The sequence below is a fragment of the Nelumbo nucifera genome, chromosome 6 (genome assembly GCF_055504915.1).
Source record: "Nelumbo nucifera cultivar China Antique chromosome 6, China Antique-T2T, whole genome shotgun sequence".
NCBI lineage: Eukaryota > Viridiplantae > Streptophyta > Magnoliopsida > Proteales > Nelumbonaceae > Nelumbo > Nelumbo nucifera.
The window spans coordinates 23,220,196-23,240,625 of record NC_142654.1 but is presented as its reverse complement, the minus strand read 5'-3'; the positions used below and the strand labels follow the sequence as shown (position 1 = coordinate 23,240,625).

General features: G+C 39.7%; 1 protein-coding gene across 6 annotated transcripts in view; it reads left to right on the top strand.

Annotated features, from left to right (window-relative positions):
- Positions 1-20,430, top strand: part of NRPD1A (nuclear RNA polymerase D1A) — a 70,200-nt gene that overhangs the window by 20,097 nt on the left and 29,673 nt on the right. For 4 of the 6 annotated variants that reach the window (XM_019200346.2, XM_088890104.1, XM_088890105.1 and 1 more), the window contains 8 exons: positions 1,835-1,900; positions 1,980-2,216; positions 5,731-5,886; positions 6,025-6,120; positions 6,211-8,121; positions 18,879-19,048; positions 19,235-19,301; positions 19,383-19,561. In XM_019200346.2, coding sequence (XP_019055891.1) covers positions 1,835-1,900; positions 1,980-2,216; positions 5,731-5,886; positions 6,025-6,120; positions 6,211-8,121; positions 18,879-19,048; positions 19,235-19,301; positions 19,383-19,561 — 2,882 coding nt within the window. The remainder of the gene's footprint in view (positions 1-1,834; positions 1,901-1,979; positions 2,217-5,730; positions 5,887-6,024; positions 6,121-6,210; positions 8,122-18,878; positions 19,049-19,234; positions 19,302-19,382; positions 19,562-20,430) is intronic. The other 2 variants (XM_019200347.2, XM_010280206.2) reach the window with 1 other exon arrangement.

Sequence of the window (20,430 nt, the reverse complement as noted above, 5' to 3'; positions counted from 1 at the left end):
GGCATAGTTTCTTCTAAGGCTACCATGTTGACATGTCTCAATCTATCACCTTGGGATTCATGATGTTTCTTTCTTCAATTTCTGCCTTGCTCTTTCTTCTTCATTGGTAGTGGAAGAACCTGTTCATCATCTCACTCTTAACTTATAATCCCACAACACGGAAGCCATCAATTTGGGCTCCTCTTCCCTACCCCTATGGTGATATCTCCACGCATCCCTTTCTAAGTTGAACCGATATTCTTTTTGAAACCTGCCCAACCCATTCTGTACACTTGCAAATGGTAGGAAGGGGTAGACACACTTTGCTCAGCCTAGTCTTGGAACTCTCCTTGTCTTCTACAACTTTGAGAATGTGTATTTCACTACTAACCACCAGCTCTAACAATTTGGGTATTATAGCTGGAGATTTTCCCCATATCAGTAGTGTTATTGAGTCCAATGTTTTCCATAAGATTGTTTTCATCTACTGGAATGGAACCATTGAGTGCATTACCATGTTCTAAGGTATGCGTGGTGCTGTCAAACATCTTCGAGCCAAATGTGGTACTGTTAAGGGACCGGGGGGGGAGGTTGAGTTGGAATGTAAGGTGTTTGAGGGAGAGAAAGAGGATGACAGTGGTGAGAAATTTAATTAGGCTCAGACCAGGGGTGGTACTGTTACAGGAATCTAAATTGGAATCTTTTAACATGGGCTTGAAAGAGGAGATTTGCATGAGGAATAGTGGGGAATGGTTGGAGTTGGATGCTGAGGGGTCCTTAGGTGAAGTAGTCATATTGTGGGATCCAGGGGTCTTAAGAAAGACAGGTGAAAAGGTTGGCTAGATGGAAGGGAGGAGCTGGAGTCAATGATAATAGCCAAGGTCATCAGCAGGGTTGTTCTCTTCCTGTCCAAGTCTCAATGGTAGCAGGAAAGCAAGGATAGTTTGGAGCTGTATCCCATTTCCTGTATCAGGGGTTATCTGGAATGAAGGAAACAGAAGATTGTTCAAAGACAAATCCAAAAATATTGAATTGCTTATGGCCCTGGTGGGGAAACTTGTGTTGGTTTGGGTTCTGGTACTTCCTGAATTTGTTCATATTAGTAGTTCAGATTTGGGGGTGATTTTTTGAATGTTCTTGAAATTCAGACTTGTAATATTGATAAGTTTCTGTTTTCTAGTCCTCAGTTGTGTTGTATTGGTGGGTGCCACCTTGTCACCTCTCAGATTTTTTGAATGTTCTTGAAATTCAGACTTGTAATATTGATAAGTTTCTGTTTTCTAGTCCTCAGTTGTCACCTCTCAGATTGTGTCTCCTTTTCTTTTTAATAAAATTTTCCTTTACTCTTCAAAAAAGACCTATAGCTGGGGCACTTTCATGTTCTAGATTGAGCTGAAAATCTACAAGATTGTTGTAGTATGTGCACTTTAATACCACCAAATTTCAGCCAAGTTGACCAAGATTTGACTGGTCAAAGAGTCATTTCCTTTCTTGTTGATGATGCATTCTGCAGGTCTGCTACCAGGCCCCTTCTCTCAGATTTCTTTCTTTGAGACTTGCTGAGAACCTTCTTGTAACCACTTGCATCATAGTGTTTGATTTAATGAAGTTGTTATGCATTACCTATGATTTCTCTGATTTATTATTTGAGAAAAGAAAGCTACTATTATTGTATTTGATGATTTCATTTATATATATATATATATATATTGTAATACGCTTTTAGTAATGCCCTAATCATATTAAGAATGGTCCATTAGTATCATTATACCTTTTTGAATTTCATTTTCAATTACATTACATGATTAGGTGATATTTTCTTGGTGCTGATGTTAGTCTGTTTTGCATTTACTAGGACACAGATACATTGAAGTCATTGACAATGGACAGTCACCAATATAAGGATTGCAAGTATTGTGCTGTAAGTTTAGCTTACTTTTGTTATGCACGCTTGTCTTAGCTGTTTTATTAATTCTCAGAAAGTTGATTTGTCCAAGAAGCAGGGAAGTTCAAAAGAATGGTATCCAACGATGAAATTTAAGGTTGCCTCGAAAGATTTGTCAAAGAAGAATACTTCTTCGGTTATAGTAGAAGTGAATGAAAAGTTGCCAAAGAAGTTTGCAAATAAAAATCTAGGTGAGGTATTGCCTACAGATTATTGGGATTGTATTCAGAAAGATCCAGAACAGGAAGAGAGTTTCTTGAAACCGAATCGAAGAAGTCTATCACCTTTCCAGGTAACATTGCCTTTTGCTACTTAGTTTACTTTAGTTGTGTGTTGTTCTTTCTATCAAATTGGAAATTACATTTATATTTGTGTTATCCATGTGAAATTTTTTTTCGTGAAACTTATGGAACCTGTAGTTTCTTTCTTTATAAAGTACTATTGTATGAAAAGTTGGGCTGACAGCTTGGAGCAATTTGTTTGGGAATGACTTTATTTTTCTGTGGATAGGGGTGATCATTTTTGGCCCAGCCCAGCCGACAAATTGTCGGGCCCGGGCCTAGGTTTTTGTGTGCGGGCCCAACCCAGGCCTACATCAAGCCTGGAAGATTCCGGGCCAGGCTGGGGCCAACACTTCAAGCCCAGCCCGGGCCTGTCCCGGCCCACAAAATAATAGAATATATTTTTAAATATACAAGTTTTTAAGTTTTGTTTTAACATATAAATAAATATTTATGAGTTGACAAATGTCAAACAAATGTGTCAACACTTGAGTCAATTCTAGAATTAGAATTGTCCTCCTAAGCAAGGGCTTATATATATGAAGGTCTTGCCTTCATTCCCATTCTTGAGCAATGTGGGACTTGGGAATACACTCAATGGTTGCACTATTTAGTGTTGTTCCAAGTACCACATTTCTCAAGAAGAGGAATGAAGGCCTTGCCTTCATCTATAAAAGGATGGTAAGCCAAGCCAAATCAAGCCTAGCAATTAAATGAGGTCAATGCCTTATTTTTTGTGCCATAGGCTTAATGCCTAGTCAAGCCTAATTTAACTTTGGCCTGTGTAATATTTCTTTGCATGTATTACATGTTATTTATTTAAAAAATTAAAATAATAAAATTTTTATTTATTTGATGTCATGGGCCCAAAGTCATTACTCATTAGGCTTGAAAGCCCGTTTGGCCAGCTTGGGCCTAGGCCTAGGTTAAAGCCCTTATCATTGGCGCTAAACCCAGCCCATGATCCTCTACATTTGGATTTCTCTTTCCTACACTTACATCTTATATAATTAGAAGGTATCTTTATGTCATCACAAATAATGAAATGCACTCTACATTATCATTGAATATTTTGGGTTTATTTAAATACTCAACTTGGTGAAATACATTTTTTTTGAAGGATAAAAAGGAAAATTCATTAAAACTGAAAAAAGCATCTCATCTCAGAGAAATGGTTGTCTAGTTGACACGCCAAAATTGAACAAATTTCAGTGAAAAAGACTCAAAATGACAAGGATTCAACTCTAGAGTACTCCAGAAATTCTCTATCAGATCAGACTTGTTCACTTGGTCAAACTCTGGAAGACTGAGAACCCAGGCTACAATCGAGTTGCACATCCCTGCTAACAAGTATTTGACATTCTTTGTCTTGTCCTCAATGAACCTTCTGCTTCTCTCTTTCCAAATGAGCCAACGTACAGTGAAAGGAATACAACTCCACAAAATTTTGGCTTTCTTACTACCTCTGATTTTCAGCCATTTAGAAAATATCTCAGATGGAACCAATGGGTGAAAGACATTCTCTCCAAACGAAAAGGAGAAAAAATTCCACATGAAATTTGCCACACTGCAAGAGAAGAATAAATGGATGATTGTTTCTTCCTCCTGATTACATATAAAACAGCAATTTGCTAACTGCAGGCATCCGGATTTCAAGTGATCATGGGTTTAGATACTGTCATGTGCCACCAGCCAAGCAAAAGCTTCCACCCTTGGGGGTACTGGATTACCCCACACTCCTTTTACCTGGTCCAACAAAGGTTTCTGAACTTTGGTTTCCAAATCACTTGATCCCCTCTCCACTCATAGCACTGCTCAATGGACACTTCATCTGTCAGCTCGTAAAGTCTAGGACACACCTCACACAATTTTCCCACCTCGAGCCATTCATCTTCCCAAAATCTTATGGCTATTTTAGCCAACTTTGAGATGTTCACCTTCAGCACTTGATTTTCTGAAGCATCTAGGAATATTAGTGTATCATCAGCATATTGTAGGTGAGATATACATGGACCTTCATTTCCAACTTTGAAGCCTTCTAACCATCCTCCCCCTTTCTTCATAATCAAATTTAGAGCTTCCATAACTATTACAAACAGCAGCTTGGAAAAATTCTGATAACACCCCATTGATTAACAATGAGAAAGAGGCTGATGAGATGCACCCGTATATCCACCCTCTCCAAACCTCTCTGAACCCCATCAATCTTTGCATTTCCTCCAAGAAACCCCATTCAACATGGTCGTAAGCCTTTTCTATGTCTAATTTGCACACTAAACCTGGCCTTCCACTTCTTAATCTTGAATCTATACATTCACTGGCCACCAGCACTCTGTCTAAAATCTGCTTCCCCTCTACAAAAGCCATCTGAGTTTCCCCTATCACCTCCTGAATTACTTTTCTCAGCCTTCCTGCCAGCACTTCAGCCAATAGTTTTATAGGGGCTGCTTATCAAACTAATCGGTCTGAAGTCTTTGTAGAAATAGATGCCTATCTCTTTTATATGTTCTAAACCTTTAGGTTGAGGTTGGATATTTTTTTATAGAAAAATACTTGGTAGAGACATAGATGTGCTTTTGGATAACATGATTTTTTTTAATACCCTTAGGTTGAAACTTAAAGTGGTTTTTGGATGTGGCCTTGGGTCTGCATGCTGGCATGAGCTTTTGCATGGTCCTGGATGTGGCCTATGGTCAAGGTTAGCTGGACTGGGTGTTCCCATTTTGTGTGCTGTTGCATGTCCATCATTGTACCCAAAAATACATTGAAAATGTGATTTATGAATAGTGGTTTTAACTTATTTGTATGTCCTTTATCTTCATTAAGGCTAGGCCTATGGAATTTTGAATTTTTATTGCTATTTGACATCTTTCTATACTTTCCATTGAATTTACATTCTTTTTAATTTCCTATTAGGTGGCAGTTGAATTCCTCTCTTGAACCCCATCCCTCCTGCTATAATGCATGCATGTGATGCTGAAACACATGAATGTGGGGAATGAAGATACAATGATCCATTTCCTAAGATCCTGTACATGGTTATGGGTATAGATATCCCATTTAAAATATGCTTATATCTGCTTAAGAACATGGTTCAGTTCTGACAGGGGCCACTTTGTTCAAAAAATAAGGTTAGGTTCATATCTAGTCCACCCCCCTTCCATGACTCCAAGTAGCTGGAACCAAAATTGGGAAATATCCCTTTATGATGCTTCTATAGCTCTCTTTTTGGAGGTTCATGGCCATGTGCCATTTCTTTATGCTTATATATCATCAAATTTACTTAAATTTTTAATATATGGAGATTATGGTATGATTTGTTAAATGGTACCGACTTACATATTTAAGAAAATGTTAATGCTATGTACTCTAGAAGGTCCATTCTGCACCTGGTGTTGTATTAGGCATGTATTGTGTCCAACACTGGTATTCTAGGCATGCACAGTGTCCAGGTATCATGACATCTCTTCCTAGTTCATTTTTCTTTGTGCATGTATATGATTTCTTCTTTCTTTCTTTTGGTAGGTTTATTGTTTACTAAAAAGTGTTGATCTAAGGTTCCTAAAGAAATTTGTTTTAAGACCAGAAGCAATTTTCCTTTCTTGCTTTCCTGTAACACCAAACTGTCACCGTATCATGGAGTTGACACATTTATCCTCTAATGGCCACCAATTAGCTTTTGTAAGTATTCCTTTTTCATTTTAGAACAATGTTTGTGTTCTCGTTTTTCTTGTGGAACTGATGGCAACTTGTCCTTTATTTGTGATCTTTTCATTGTGTTGTTATCTTTTGGGTATTCATTTAATTGTTGGTCTATAGGATGAACGCACCAAGGCTATGAAGAAGCTAATTGATTCTAAGAGGCATGCGAATGAGCTCAGTTTACATGTTCGTAATTGTCTAAGTGTCTCCAAGGCAAGTCAAATTTCATTTCTCTGTTCTTTTAGCCATTGTTAGTTTTAAATTACAAATTTATATTTTATGATTGTGCTGTTAATGTTGCAGCTGCATACAGACAAGTCACTTAAAAAGGACACTGTCTTGGGTAAGAATGATTCTGTTTCAAGTATGTGTGGTTTGAAATGGATCAAAGAAATTATGCTTGGCAAGCGAACGGATTATGCATTCCGTATGACTGTAATTGGAGACCCGAAAATTAGCTTGTGTGAAATTGGTGTACCACGAATGGTTGCAGAGAATTTACAAATTCCTGAGTATCTTAATGTACATAATTGGGAAAAACTGATTAACCATTTAAAGTTTCATCTCATTGAAAAGGGACGTTTCTTTATCAGGAGAAAAGGTAAACTGGTTCAATTATGTGATACAAGTGAACTGAAATTAGGAGACATTGTATACAGACACCTCGACGATGGTGATATTGTTTTAATAAACAGGCCTCCTTCAGTGCATCAGCATTCTCTCATGGCTTTGTCTGTGAAGGTCCTACCAATAAACTCAGTTGTTTCTATAAACCCACTTTGTTGTTCTCCTTTATCTGGGGATTTTGATGGTGATTGCCTTCATGGGTTTATTGCTCAAGCTATTGACTGTAGAGTGGAGCTCAGGGAGCTTGTTGCCTTAAGCAAACAGTTAGTTAATGGACAAAATGGTCAAAACTTGCTCTCACTGAGTCATGATAGTTTATCTGCTGCACATTTGGTTACACAGAATGGGGTTTTCTTGGATATGTTCCAAATGCAGCAGTTGAAAATGCTGTGTCCGCACCAATTGCAGATTCCAGTTATTCTAAAAGCACCATTGCTTGAAGCTCCTCTTTGGACTGGCAAGCAATTATTTGACATGCTACTTCCTCAGTCTTTTGATTATGTTTTTCCATCAAGTGGTGTCAAAATCAGTAATGGGGAGCTTTTATGTTCTTTTGGCGAATCTTCTTGGTTGCGTAGCAGAGCAGGCAGCATTTTCTCTGTTCTTGTCGATCATTACCAGAATAGAGCCATTGACTTCCTTTTTGCTGCTCAGGATGTTTTCTGTGAGTGGATATCAATGGGGGGTTTTAGTGTTTCTTTATCTGATATTTACATTGCTTCTGATTCACATTCCCGGAAAAATATGCTTGATGAAGTAAGATGTGGTTTGCAAGAAATAAAGAAGAAAATATATATCAAGCAGTTGATGGTGGATCCTGAGATGGTGCACCTTCTGAGATATGATGGAGAGAATACAAAAACCAATGGCTATAGAGTGGATCAAGAATGCCCCTCAAATCAGGAGTCGGTTGTCCTATGTCAAGTTTCCGTTAGTTCTTTTCGTGAAGCCTTTCATGATATTCAGAGCCTAATCCATCAATATGCCAGTAATGACAACTCATTGTTGGCTATGTTAAAGGCTGGGAGCAAGGGTAATTTGCTGAAAATAGTTCAGCAAGGCCTTTGTCTTGGTTTGCAACATGCTTCAGTTCCATTATCTTTCCAGATTCCATGCAAACTTTCCTGCGCTTCTTGGAATTACCAAAAGTCTCATGATATTCCTGCATGTAGTATATCTAACATACCCTATGCTGTTGTTGAAAATTCTTTTCTTGATGGGTTAAACCCACTTGAATGTTTTGTTCACTCAGTGTCAACTCGTGATAATTCTTTTGGTGAGAATGCTGATCTTCCTGGCACTTTGACCAGAAAGCTTATGTTTTATATGCGTGATCTCTATATCGCTTATGATGGAACAGTGAGAACTGCTTATGGAAATCAACTTGTTCAATTTTCTTATGGTTGCTTCAAGGGTGATTCTGTTCAAGATCCTTGTGGGTTATTTGGTGGGAGTCCAAATGCTTATGATGGAGTTGGTGGTCAACCTGTTGGTTCATTATCTGCTTGCTCTATTTCTGAAGCTGCATACAGTGCCCTGGATCAGCCAATAAGTAAACTTGAAATTTCTCCACTGCTGAACCTAAAGGTCATCTTTTAAACCAGTTATTTGATTTAGTTTCTTTGTTGTAACACTTTATTGTTTTTATTAGCAGTTTCTAGTGTTTTTGTTCTATTGACTTGCTTGCTTTTACTTTTCTGTTTGCCATGTAAAATATTCTTATGGGGGTGTTTATGTTCTGCTGTGCAACATACAGCATATTACACAGCATTTTGTTTATATGTAAAGAAGATTTCCTGTATTTCCTGGATATATATAATAGCAAAAGGAAAAATGAAATGAATATTCTCCTATTCTGTGTTATAAATAAAGGAGAATTGAGAGGATGTTTTTAATGTCTTCATTGCATATGGATATTCACCTGAAGTAGAGTTGGTGTTAGTGCAGAAGATGTAATGAGGGGACATGAATATTTTGTGTAGAGAACATTGATGTGGGCCCCACAGCTGTGGTCCCACTCTGTCCGTAGGGTAGAATATATCTAGTCATAGCTGATGGTCAATTTACTATTCTGTTATTCTAGTTGTTATTTACTTTTCAGTTTTATATTGTTATGTGTTATGATGTAAACACCAAGGGCAGATGTGTCCTTTCATGTAACTAGCATAACATATAAATATTAAATTGAAGTGGTGGCGGCAGAATATTTGAGATTCTGTTCTTCTCCTCAAAGCCTGTGTTCTACTGCTCTCTCACCACTCTTTCTCCTCCTTCACTTTCTCTTCTCTTCGAACCTGAAGTTTCTTAGTGATCAAGACTGATAGCAGTCTTGAACACCGACATTTTGTAAGAGAACTATGATGCTAGTAAGGTTGTATGGATTATGAATTAGTGTAGCATAGATGAGGATGTTGAGATTGGTGTGTGGTTTCACTACAGATAATTGAAATATAAATTGGTGCATTTACAGGGAAGCTAGGAGTAGCTCCAATAAGTAGTACACTGAAATGATTTAGATGTGCAAAAAAAGCCACTGGCCAAATTAATAACAAGGGATCTATTAAAAGTTGCGCAAGAGGAGATTAGAAAGGCAGTTTTTGAAATGGGCAATAACAAAGCCTTAGTACTTTGGTTTCTCATTGGTATTCTTCCAGGAGCTTTGGGTGATTTTTAACTATGGTCTCATATTGTCATTGGGAGAGTTCTAGGGGTATTATTGATGTGGGGATGAATGTGACACTCGTAACCTTGATTCCTGAACATGAGCCATCTTTAATATGCAATATTGAGGAGGAGAAAGATAGAGGAAATATAGTAGAAAGCAGTCCTGAACAGTGAAGAAAAGTAGGCCCACATCCCAATGACAAGAAAAAAAAGAAACCTAATAATAAGAAAGAAAAACTGCATTTAGACCATGTGATTGAAAGGGACTCACAACTGGTAATTTTGTGGTTGCAGAACAAAGAAAAAGCTCTTTGGATTTACAGGAATGAAATGTGTTACATAACAAATCTGTACTGGTTTCAGCCCTAGATTAGCAGAGAATAAAGACAAAAGAAAGAGAGAGAAGAGATAAAGAAGAGGAGGAGAAGAAAACTGGTTCGATCTAGAGGAGAATTTTCTCTAGTGGGCCAGGTTGTATTTATATGTTTTTAATTAAGTACATAAGGACTCTTATGCCCCTAATTAAGTATGGGATATATAACTTAAACTTGAACATAATAGATATTACATCACACTAATAATATATACCGAAAAGACAAAACTATCCCTGTATAATTGACTCTAACAAAATGACAACATTCAAATGGCTCAGGACATGGAAGTATGATTTCAATGGGTACAAAGGGAAGCTAATTGTATGGCTCATTGTCTAGTAAAACAAAGGGTGAGGAGAGATCAAATGTTCTGAGTGCAAATAGAGAGAGAGAGAGAGAGAGAGAGGGAAGGAGATCGAGCTGGTCTTTGAATACGAAGACCATTTGGTAATGCATTGATCTTCCATACAGATTTTGGTTGGAAGCGTGGTTGTGTTTGGTAATAAAAAAGCTCAGCCAGATTGAAAGACCTATGGGGCTTTTGAGAGTTGGTTTTTGAAGACAAAGAGCATTTGGTAGGACATAGATCATCCATACAAATATTGGTTGGAAGCTTCATTTGAAGTTTCCTATTTTGAAAGATTGAAAGAACAATTCTTGGTCTTTTTCCATTTGGTAACAGCCAAAAAACTGGGTCCTATTAGCTTTTTTATAAGGTCTTTCTATCTGCTAGGCTGTTTGTTATCAATCTGGAAAAGACAAAAGAAATTGTCTTTTGGCTGTTTGTTATCAATCTGGAAAAGACAAAAGAAATTGTCTTTTGATCATTCAAAAGCTTAAAGACAACCCAGAAAGACTTGCCAAACGGCCATATTATCTCCAAATGGGATCATGTATATATGTACATCTTGTGGTCTTATCTTAATAAAATTTGGAAGTTATTGATAAAAAAAGCATATAAACTGTGCTAATTAAGCAACAGTAAGGCCCATAACAAGCTATCCAATTGTGTCAACACCCATAAGCAGATTGGCAAATCCCGAACTCCACACCACTTTGAGAGTAAAAGGATGTGCACCATTTGACAACCAGCATGCAGAAATGAACCCAATCCAAACATAGTTTTCAAGGTGCCAAGGCGATTAGGAAATAGGGGAGCGCTTAGTTGCCTGGTTACCTAGGCATTGCTTAATGTCTAAAAAAATAGAACAAAATGTGGATGAACCTCTATTTTTGCCATTGAAATGGAAGTAAAGGCAAAGCCCTTGTTTTAGTTCAAAAAAATGATGAAGAAATTTTCTTCCAGAAAAAGAAAAAGAAGGGGTAGACCCTTGTTTTTTTGTTCCAAGAAGAGGATCCCTTGTTTTTTGTTTGAAAAAAAGAAAAGGGTAAATCTCTTAAACTACCCCTACTGTTCACGAAATTGACAAACTGTACCCTTACTGTTTACATATTGTCTTTAAAATACCCTAAGTTTTTTGACAATTGACATGCTGGTAAACACTAATGGAAAAATGAAATATCGAATTTGCCCTTCACTATTCATCAAAATTTCAAAATAAAACCCAATTGATGAAAAACCCCTGGTTTCCAATTTTTTCCAAATGCAAATATGGCAGAATGGTGGTTGACTCTGGAATGACGTTTACTATGTTCCCAGCTGGGTTGTATAAAACATCGGTGCTAAAATAGGCCTTGCTCTGAGGTTAGGTTCTGGTGTGGAGGAGGTGAGATCTGGTGCTACTGGTGGAGTACAGCCGTACGGGACAAAACGATGACGAAAGATGCCGTCACGAGCACCGGCACCCCATTCCTCATCTGACCCCTCTCTCTCCATTTTCCCAAGCACGGTTGTTGACCGGTTTAGCAGCAACGAAGATGAAGCTACATTAATTTCTCTGGTGAGATTCCGACGGAGATTCTGACGAGTCGGTTCCTCCATATTATTGTGAGAGATTTGAGGAGCCTTGTGACAGATTATTGTTTGGATGTCGTAGACTTCCTTGTTCGTTGTGCTGCTAATCTTTTCACAAATATGGCGGCCATGGAATAATTCTTCAGGTATTGTCTGCCATTTTTTTCCGCCAGGTAGGAAGCTGCTCTCCAGGTTATTGTGAGAGCCTTGTGACAGATTATCTCCAGTTTTTTTTTTTTTTTTTTTTTTTTTTTTTTTTTTTTTTTTTTTTCTGCAGCTAAGCTTAGGCTGAGTTTCCGAAGTTTCACTAGTTTCGACAGATTGCTGGGTTTGCAGGCTTCTTTCCCTCTTAAACTGCTTACTACAAATCCACCCAGGAACTGAAGATCTGAAAGGGATCTGAGACCTTTGGGCATGTATTCCAGTAGGTAGCAGGACACATCTCAGTGGGTCAGCTTCTTTAGAGAGGTGATCCCCGCTGGCAGTTCCTCCAGATTATGACATGCTCTGAGATCCAAGACCATCAATTCCGTCAACTCTTGGATTGAGTCTGGCAGCTTTGTGATTCTTGAAATCCCTTGTAGCCTGAGAAATCTCAGGTTTTTTAGGAGACCCAAGTGGTCCAGTAATTGCATCCAGCACCGCTAAATGCTAAAATCCCCGTCGATTGTGATAAACGGTCTTCGGAAGTAGAGAAGACGATGCAAGGGATGTTGAGCTGATCACAGTGGGGGGTGAGGGATGAGACCAAAACTAGTGGAGGATGGGATCGTAAAGCTTCCCCAAAGCACTGGCATCGGCAGTGCAATTTGCCGTTCAGAAGTTGCAGTGGTCACCGTCGCCTGCAACGACGATACCAGAAATCAAAATCACTACCACTGCTGCAACTTCCAATAGCAACGGTGAACATTAAGGGTATTTTAGGAATTATAAAATAATTACCACTCATGTGATGTCACATGTGAACGGAGTGATGGAAAATTAACGACAAGGGAGGTTTTAGACAATTGTAAGAAAAAGAAGTGGAGGAGGAGGGGAAGATCCCCTGTTTTTGTTCCCGAAAAGAAAAAGAAGGGGTGGAGCCCCTATTAAGAGCATACCTTCTACCATTCTACGATTTGTTGATTTCCCTTGCTTCTTCAAAGACGTAGAAGATGTATCACTTGGAACCCTGACGAGGATATCTCTTGAACTTGTTTCCATCTTCAAATATTCATCTATCAGAAATCTTACTGTAAAGAGATTCGGCCGAGTGGGCCTTTGTTTGGTTCAATTATTTATTGTTTTTTATTTCTGCTGCAATGGACTGTCTCTATGGGCCCTTAACACATTTATTTCTTATGTTATTTGGTTCAATTATTTTTTCTTTCTTATACAAGTAAGAAATTGTTGGACTGGTTTTCTTCTTGGTATCAGTGCAGGTTCCCACTTCTTGCTTTTCTTCTCTTAGGCGGTTAGGCCCATACACAATGTGTATGGAGAAGTAAGCCGTTGATCAATTGAAGATTGATGCGGCCCAGTCAGGGGAGATTTCTAGAGAAGTTTTATCACTTAGATTGAGGCCCAAGGCAGGTTCTTGGAGATTTTTCCCAGTGTTGAAGTTTGACCTTTCCTAGAATTCTGTCTTGTTCGTTGACTGTAAAGTAAACAGCAAGAAGTAGGAGAGGAAAGAAGAAGAGAGAAAAGAGAGGAAAGAGAGAAAGGCTGGTTCGAATTAGAGAAAAAGATATCCCTAGATTCGGCTAGACCTGTTATTAAGCAAGCAGTATGTGCCATGGCCCTATATTCTGCTTCTGCACTGCTTCTTGCCACAACTGTTTGCTTCTTACTTTTCCACATTACCAGGTTACCCCCTAGAAAGGTGCAATAGCCTGTGGTAGATCGTCTATCAGACATAGAACCTGCCCAATCAGCATCGGTGTATCCTTCTACTACTAGTTTTCCACCACTCCTGTACAGCAAACCATGACCAGGAGCTCCTTTCAGATACCTCACAATCCTTAGCACTGCATTCCAATGTGGGACCAAAGGTTTCTGCATGAACTGACTCACCACACTAACCGCAAATGAAATATCTGGCCGAGTAATGGTTAGATAGTTTAGTTTGCCTACAAGTCGTCGGTATCTGCCAGGGTCTTCAAATACTTCACCTATATCACTGCTCAGGCTCGTATTTGTTTCCATAGGTGTCTCAGCCGATTTAGTACCCAACAACCCTGTTTCTTCCAGTAAATCAAGCACATATTTCCTCTGACACAAATTAATGCCATGCTTAGATCTTGCTACCTCTATGCCCAAAAAGTATTTCAACTTGCCAAGGTCCTTTGTCTGAAAGTGTTCCTGTAGGAATGCCTTCAATCTGTCAATGCCCATTTTATCATTCCCAGTCACAACGATATCATCCACATACACCACCAATATTATTTTGCTTGCCGACGAGTCAAAACTGAAAACAGAGTGATAAACTTGGCACTGTTTCATACCAAACTTCTTGACCACCTCACTGAACCTACCAAACCATGCTCGAGGGGACTGTTTAAGTCCATAAATAGCCTTCTTAAGTCTGCATACCTTACCATCCTCCCCCTGAGCAACAAACCCTGGTGGTTGCTCCATGTAGACCTCCTCGAGCAAATCACCATGCAAAAAGGCATTTTTGATATCTAGCTGATGGAGAGGCCAATCATACATAGCTGCAAGGGAGATGACGACACGAACTGACCCTATCTTAGCAACCAGGGAGAATGTCTCTGTGTAGTCAATGCCATAGGTTTGGGAGTACCCTTTGGCAACCAGCCGTGCCTTCAGGCGCTCAACACGACCATCTGGCAAGTACTTAACACTATACACCCACTTACAACCGACAACCTGTTTCCCAGGAGGAAGAGCGGTGAGATCCCAAGTGTGATTATGATGCAGAGCAGAGAGCTCTTCTTCCATAGCACGGCACCACTCTGGAGAGGTAAGGGCTTCCTGGACATCCTTAGGAACAACCACGGAGGATAACAAAGAGATGAACTGGCAATGGGAGGCGGAGAGGTGGGTAAGTGAAACAAAATTGGAAATAGGGTGAAGGGTGCAAGTACGTTTACCTTTTCGGAAGGCAATAGGAAGATCTAGGTCGGAGGCTAGTGTCGGAGCTGGAGCTGGATCTGTCAACGGTGATGAAGCTGGAGGAGCTGCAGCCGGTACACGCGGGCGATGTGTATACACGTGACGGATGAGTGGACGGTCAACCGACAGTGGCACCGGAGGCGAGGACGTAGGCATGACTAGAACCAGAGGAGGTGGATCAGCCGCAGGAAGAGGAAGAGGAGGTGGTGATGTGGAGGAAGCAGCAGCACCGGACCCCATGAAGAACGGAGTAGACTCGAAGAATGTAACATCAGCACATACCAATGAACGACGAGAACTGGGATGATAACACTTGTACCCTTTCTGAGTTCGGGAATAGCCAAGGAAGATACACTTCAGGGAACGTGCATCTAACTTGTCAGTCCCGGGGCCCAGATTATGAACGAAGTAGACACACCCAAATACCCGAGGAGAAAGCGGAAACGGAGACATGTTGGGGAATAAGACACTAAAAGGAGAACGACCATCAAGGATAGACGTGGGCATCCGATTAATTAAGAAACAAGAGGGGAGCATTGCATCGCTCCAAAAGATTTTGGGAACATTCATGTGGTGCATGAGGGAGCGTGCCGTTTCTACAAGATGGCGGTTCTTGCTCTCAGCAACCCCATTTTGTTGCGGAGTGTAGGTACATGAAGTTTGGTGTATAATGCCATGTTGGTCCAAGTATTCTTGAAAAGATGAAGACAAGTATTCACGACCATTATCAGAACGGAAAATTTTGATGTGAACGCCAAATTGATTGCGGATCTCAGCATAAAACTTCTGGAAGATGGCAAACAATTCACTTCTTTCTTTCATTAAATAGAGCCACGTCATTCTTGAACAGTCATCAACAAAAATAACAAAATATCGGTATCCATTATATGACATCACTTTATTGACCCTAGAACGAAAGGGAACACGATGGTGTTTCCCAAATTGACATGACTCACAATCTAAAACAGAAAGTTGACTCAATGAAGGGACTAAGGACTGCAACACTTTCAGCGAAGGATGACCAAATCTACAATGCCACTGGAGATGAGAAATGGATGACTGAAGGGCCGTTGACGTTCGTCCACCACCATCAAGATAATACAGTCCACCGGCTTCATGCACTCCACCAATCTTCATCCCCGTCTTGAGATCCTGAAAAACACACATAGAAGGGTAAAATGTGATGGAGCACTTAAGGGACTTGGTCAGCTTACTAACAGACATAAGATTAAATGGAAGCTTAGGTACATATAAAACAGAGGATAGGGATACAGGGTCTAGGTCAACATTACCAACACCACAGATAGATGATGTGGAGCCATTAGCAAGGGTAACAGATTGTGATGTTGAGCAATGAGTGAGAGATGAAAACACACCTGGAGTTCCCGTCATGTGATCGGAGGCTCCAGAGTCAATAATCCAGGGGTTGGGTGTGGATGCCAAACAAGCAATACCTGAGTGTGCAAAGGAAGCTGTGTTCTGTTGCGACTTGGATTGAACATACCTCTCATACTCATCCCGAGGAACACTCACCATCTCCTTGCCTGGACCATCTGAGGAAGTAGAAGGCATCGGGTTAGCTGATCGGTTCTCCTGTCTAGGGCTGAAACTGGTGTCACTAGTCATGGCATGGTTGGCCCACGTCGAGGGAGGACCATGTAAGTCATAGCAATAGTTAATGGTATGTCCATCCAAACCACAATGAGTACACTTCCGTGGACCCGAGCCACGTCCTCTACCACGAGCTCCCCCTGAATCTCTGCCTCCAGTACGACCACCACCACGGATATGTGTAGATCCACCACTACCACTCTTGCCAGGCTGGGCTCCTCGAGCCCCACTTCTGCCACCTCGACCTCTTGACACTGCAAATGCTGATTTATCGGAGACATTAGAATCCATAGATCCATTGGAAGCCCTCCGAAGACGAGCAAACACCTCCTCTAAAGATGGAAGAGCAGATCCCCCTAGTGTATGGGCTCGTACTGGTTCATACTCAGACTTCAGCCCCACCAGAAACCGTGTCACATCAAGCTGCTCTCGCTGTCGCTGTTGAACTTTGACATCAGAAGTGAGAGGATGATAGACATTTAACTCATTACGGATATTCCTCACATTGGCATAGTACTCCTCAAGGCTCTGATTTCCCTGTTGCAGATTGAAGTATTCCTGATACAGTTGATATACCCTAGTGGTATTATCCTGACCTGAATACAGTTTCTTAGCATGATCCCCACCTCTTTGGCTGTGTCAAGAAACATGAAGTTCACACTGATTTTGGGTTCCATACTGTTCCACAACCATGTAATGATCTGTGCATCTTCATGTTCCCAGTCTTCATACTCCTGAGAATTAGCGGGGGTTTCTCCTCTCTTATATGCTTCACTTTCTTCTTCGCCTTCAGAAAAACCTCTACAGACTTGGCCCAAGGGACATAATTCTCTCCATTCAGTTTAATGGAGGTCATTTGGACATTCAGGTAGTCAGTAGATATCATGACACTAGGTTTACTATCACTGTTATCTGCCATTGCCGAACTCCCTTATCACTGAATTCTGAGCACTGACTTATGATCACTACACACTGCACACTACACACAGACACTTCATCGAAATCTGCACACTCATCGCCTGAAGGCCAACCACACGAAGGGCTGAGACACCACTGCACCACACGTACCAGCCCTAACTAGGGCTTAGAAACCACAACAACCAATCACCAACGACACAATCGGAGGCATAGGAACCTCCTAGGGAAGAGGGCGATCACTCCTTTTCAGCCCTTTTCCCAGTCTCCAACTCACAGCTGAGAACCCAAGAGAAATCCTAATTCGAATGCGCAAAAGACAGAATTCTAGCAAGTCTGATTTGTTGAACCTGGTTCTGATACCATGTTGAAGTTTGACCTGCCCTAGAATTCTGTCTTGTTCGTTGACTGTAAAGTAAACAGCAAGAAGTAGGAGAGGAAAGAAGAAGAGAGAAAAGAGAGGAAAGAGAGAAAGGCTGGTTCGAATTAGAGAAAAAGATATCCCTAGATTCGGCCAGACGTGTTATTATATTATTAACTTATTGGAAAAGACTTAAGTGCCCTTCTTTAAGTAAGAGGCACTCAAACTAACATAACAGTACACATCAACATTCTCAACAAGTACAAAGGACCGAAATACCCCTTCACTAACACCACTAACACCCAGAAACCCTAGCTGACTGGAGAAATCGTACTAAGGGGTTTAGAGACAGTTTGGAGAGGTTTCTGGAGTCTGTGGTAGGAGCGGCCATTAGTTCTCTTTTTCACCCATTTCTCCCATTTTGTTGGGGTGCTGTGAAACCCTAGTTTTTTGTTGCAAAAAAAGCTCAGGTTAGTGTTTTTTTATTAGTAGTATCTTATTTTTATTTTCGTTTGCCTCCGTCTGATCAATGGAGCATACTGGAGGTGAGACAAAATATCCTACAGACTTTGGATGTAGTCAGGGGTCTGTAGAGAATCTTTGTGGGGTAGTGACTAATGTGAAGCTAGATGGGGCATTGACAAAAAGCGCCTACCCGCCTAGGCGTTTGGGTGAGGCGATCCCCAAAAAGCGCCTACCCGCCTAGGCGTTGTCTTGACAACTATGAATCCAAATGATAAGCAAACATAGTCTTTCAATGTTCAAGACCATTCTAAAAGGGCTTTCTTTTCTTTTCTTTTCTTTTTTGATAAGCCATTCTAGAAGGTTATTAACTTCTTTGTAATCTTCATGCCTCTTTCATCATGACATGGCACAACAGAATTACCTTCTTTTTTGCAGGAATCATTCTTTTCTTTTCTTGATTTTGTTCATTCTGAGTGCCCATTTGGGAGGGCTGAAGCACAGTGGCTTCTACTTTTTCAAGGTGGGCCCTACCCAAATAGCCTTTAAGCTATGTTTGGTGAAAATCTGGGGAGCCCAAATTGGATGCAATAAGTCATTTTTAGGACTGTCACTTTGGCCTCTTTAGATGGCTTTATCTGGTGTGCCTCAAAGCAGCTGAAACAGCTTATCTAAATGTTCTTCTCAGCCCTCCCAAACAGGCACTTTATAGCATTATAATGGTTTATTCTTCTTGCATCTATAATCTACAAGACCTCACTCTTCATCAATTCTGCTCCTAAATGGCTGAATTGCAACCAAGTAGTAATCATTTGATCTGTTCAACATGCAGTAGTTGAATTTACCATGGCAGATAGTAAAGTTTCTCTAATGTCTGCAAGTACCTGATAATATATAATTTTTATGATGTACCAATTCAATTGCACAGAAGGTGTTGGAATGTGGTCAGAAAAATGCTTCTGCTGATCAAACTGCATCTCTGTTTTTGTCCAAGAAACTTGGAAGATGGATTTGTGGCTTTGAATATGGTGCTACTGAAGTCAAGAATCATCTGGAGAGAGTATTCTTTTCGGATGTTGTTTCTACTGTCATGGTTATGTGAGTTTTTTACTAACTTGTCTTTGGCTATTTGGTGGGGAAGCAAGGTGCCTTTAATAAATTTTCACCTGAGTTTGTTCTTGTCATATACTTTTTCCATTGATAAGTTTTCTATTTAATATAAAAATATGTTTGGACTTTTTGAAATGCAGAATGTAATGTCTTTTCTTTTATATTCCTTGTTAGCTTTTCTCCACAGAGGCACAGTCAGATGTCTGCCAGTCCTTGGGTTTGCCACTTTCATGTATGCAAGGTAGTAGAATCCACAAGATATTGTTTTTTGATATATATATATATATATACATTTGCAGTTGTAAATTTGTTTCTTTTTCAGGAAATGATGGAACGGAGAGGACTAAATATCCAGTCTATTATAGATGCTCTTCAAAGGAACTCCACTGGAGAACAAGCAAAAATAAATCTGCGGAATATATTGAATGAACTTAGAAAGAAATACAAGTTAAGTGGAAAGCAAGTAAAAATCAAACTTCCTAATTTGATGATCTTAAGCAGGTAAGCTACCTCTATCCTAGGCAGATGTCTTTACTCATTATGTTACACAAGGGGATTTCTTTTTTGCTTTAACAGACATAAGTTAGTAGACACACTAGAAAAAGAAGAAAAGCAAATGGTGCTTGTGCAAATGGTTGTTATAGTATTTTGGAGTATTAGTGGGGATATTCATGTAAAGTTGTTATTTTTGTCGTAGATATAAATATAATGAGAAGTGGGTGGCTGTCCAACATATGATTCTTTCTCTCAACTGAACATTCTCCATTTTTTTGATAGATGAACATTCTCCTTTCTTCTTCTTGATTCCAAGTTGGTGCCAGAATACTCCCAATCATATACCTCTTTGTTCTGTGTAGAGAAAAGACAAACCCTGCTGACATTATCACGCTACTTGATGGCATCAGTAGGGCTGCGATGGCCTGCTGCTAGTGAAGACAAAAACCATATGGTTTGGTAAAGCCTAATTTTAGGTTTATATTCATCAAGGAGTTCTTGGTGTTGAGATAGGCTTATGATTTTCCTTCTGCATTTTGTGTTGAAAAAATAAGATGCCTACAGTTTTCTTTTAATCTTTTTAGCTAATTAGCTCTTGTCAATTCGTAAGGCTTTTTCTGTGCATGGCACCTTTAGAATTTTATATATTGGTAATGGTAACATAGCTTAAATTTTATATATTAGTAATGGTAACATAGCTTTATATCCATCAAAGCGAAAGTAATTCCACAGTAGCTGAAGTGAGACTTTCTTTGGCTGAAATTTAGGTCAAACTTGCATAACGTTTGTCAAATTTCAATAGTTTTTCTTTGGTCAAATAAAATATTATACCTATATCATAAAAAGAATATGATTTTGGTCAAAACATGGTCGCT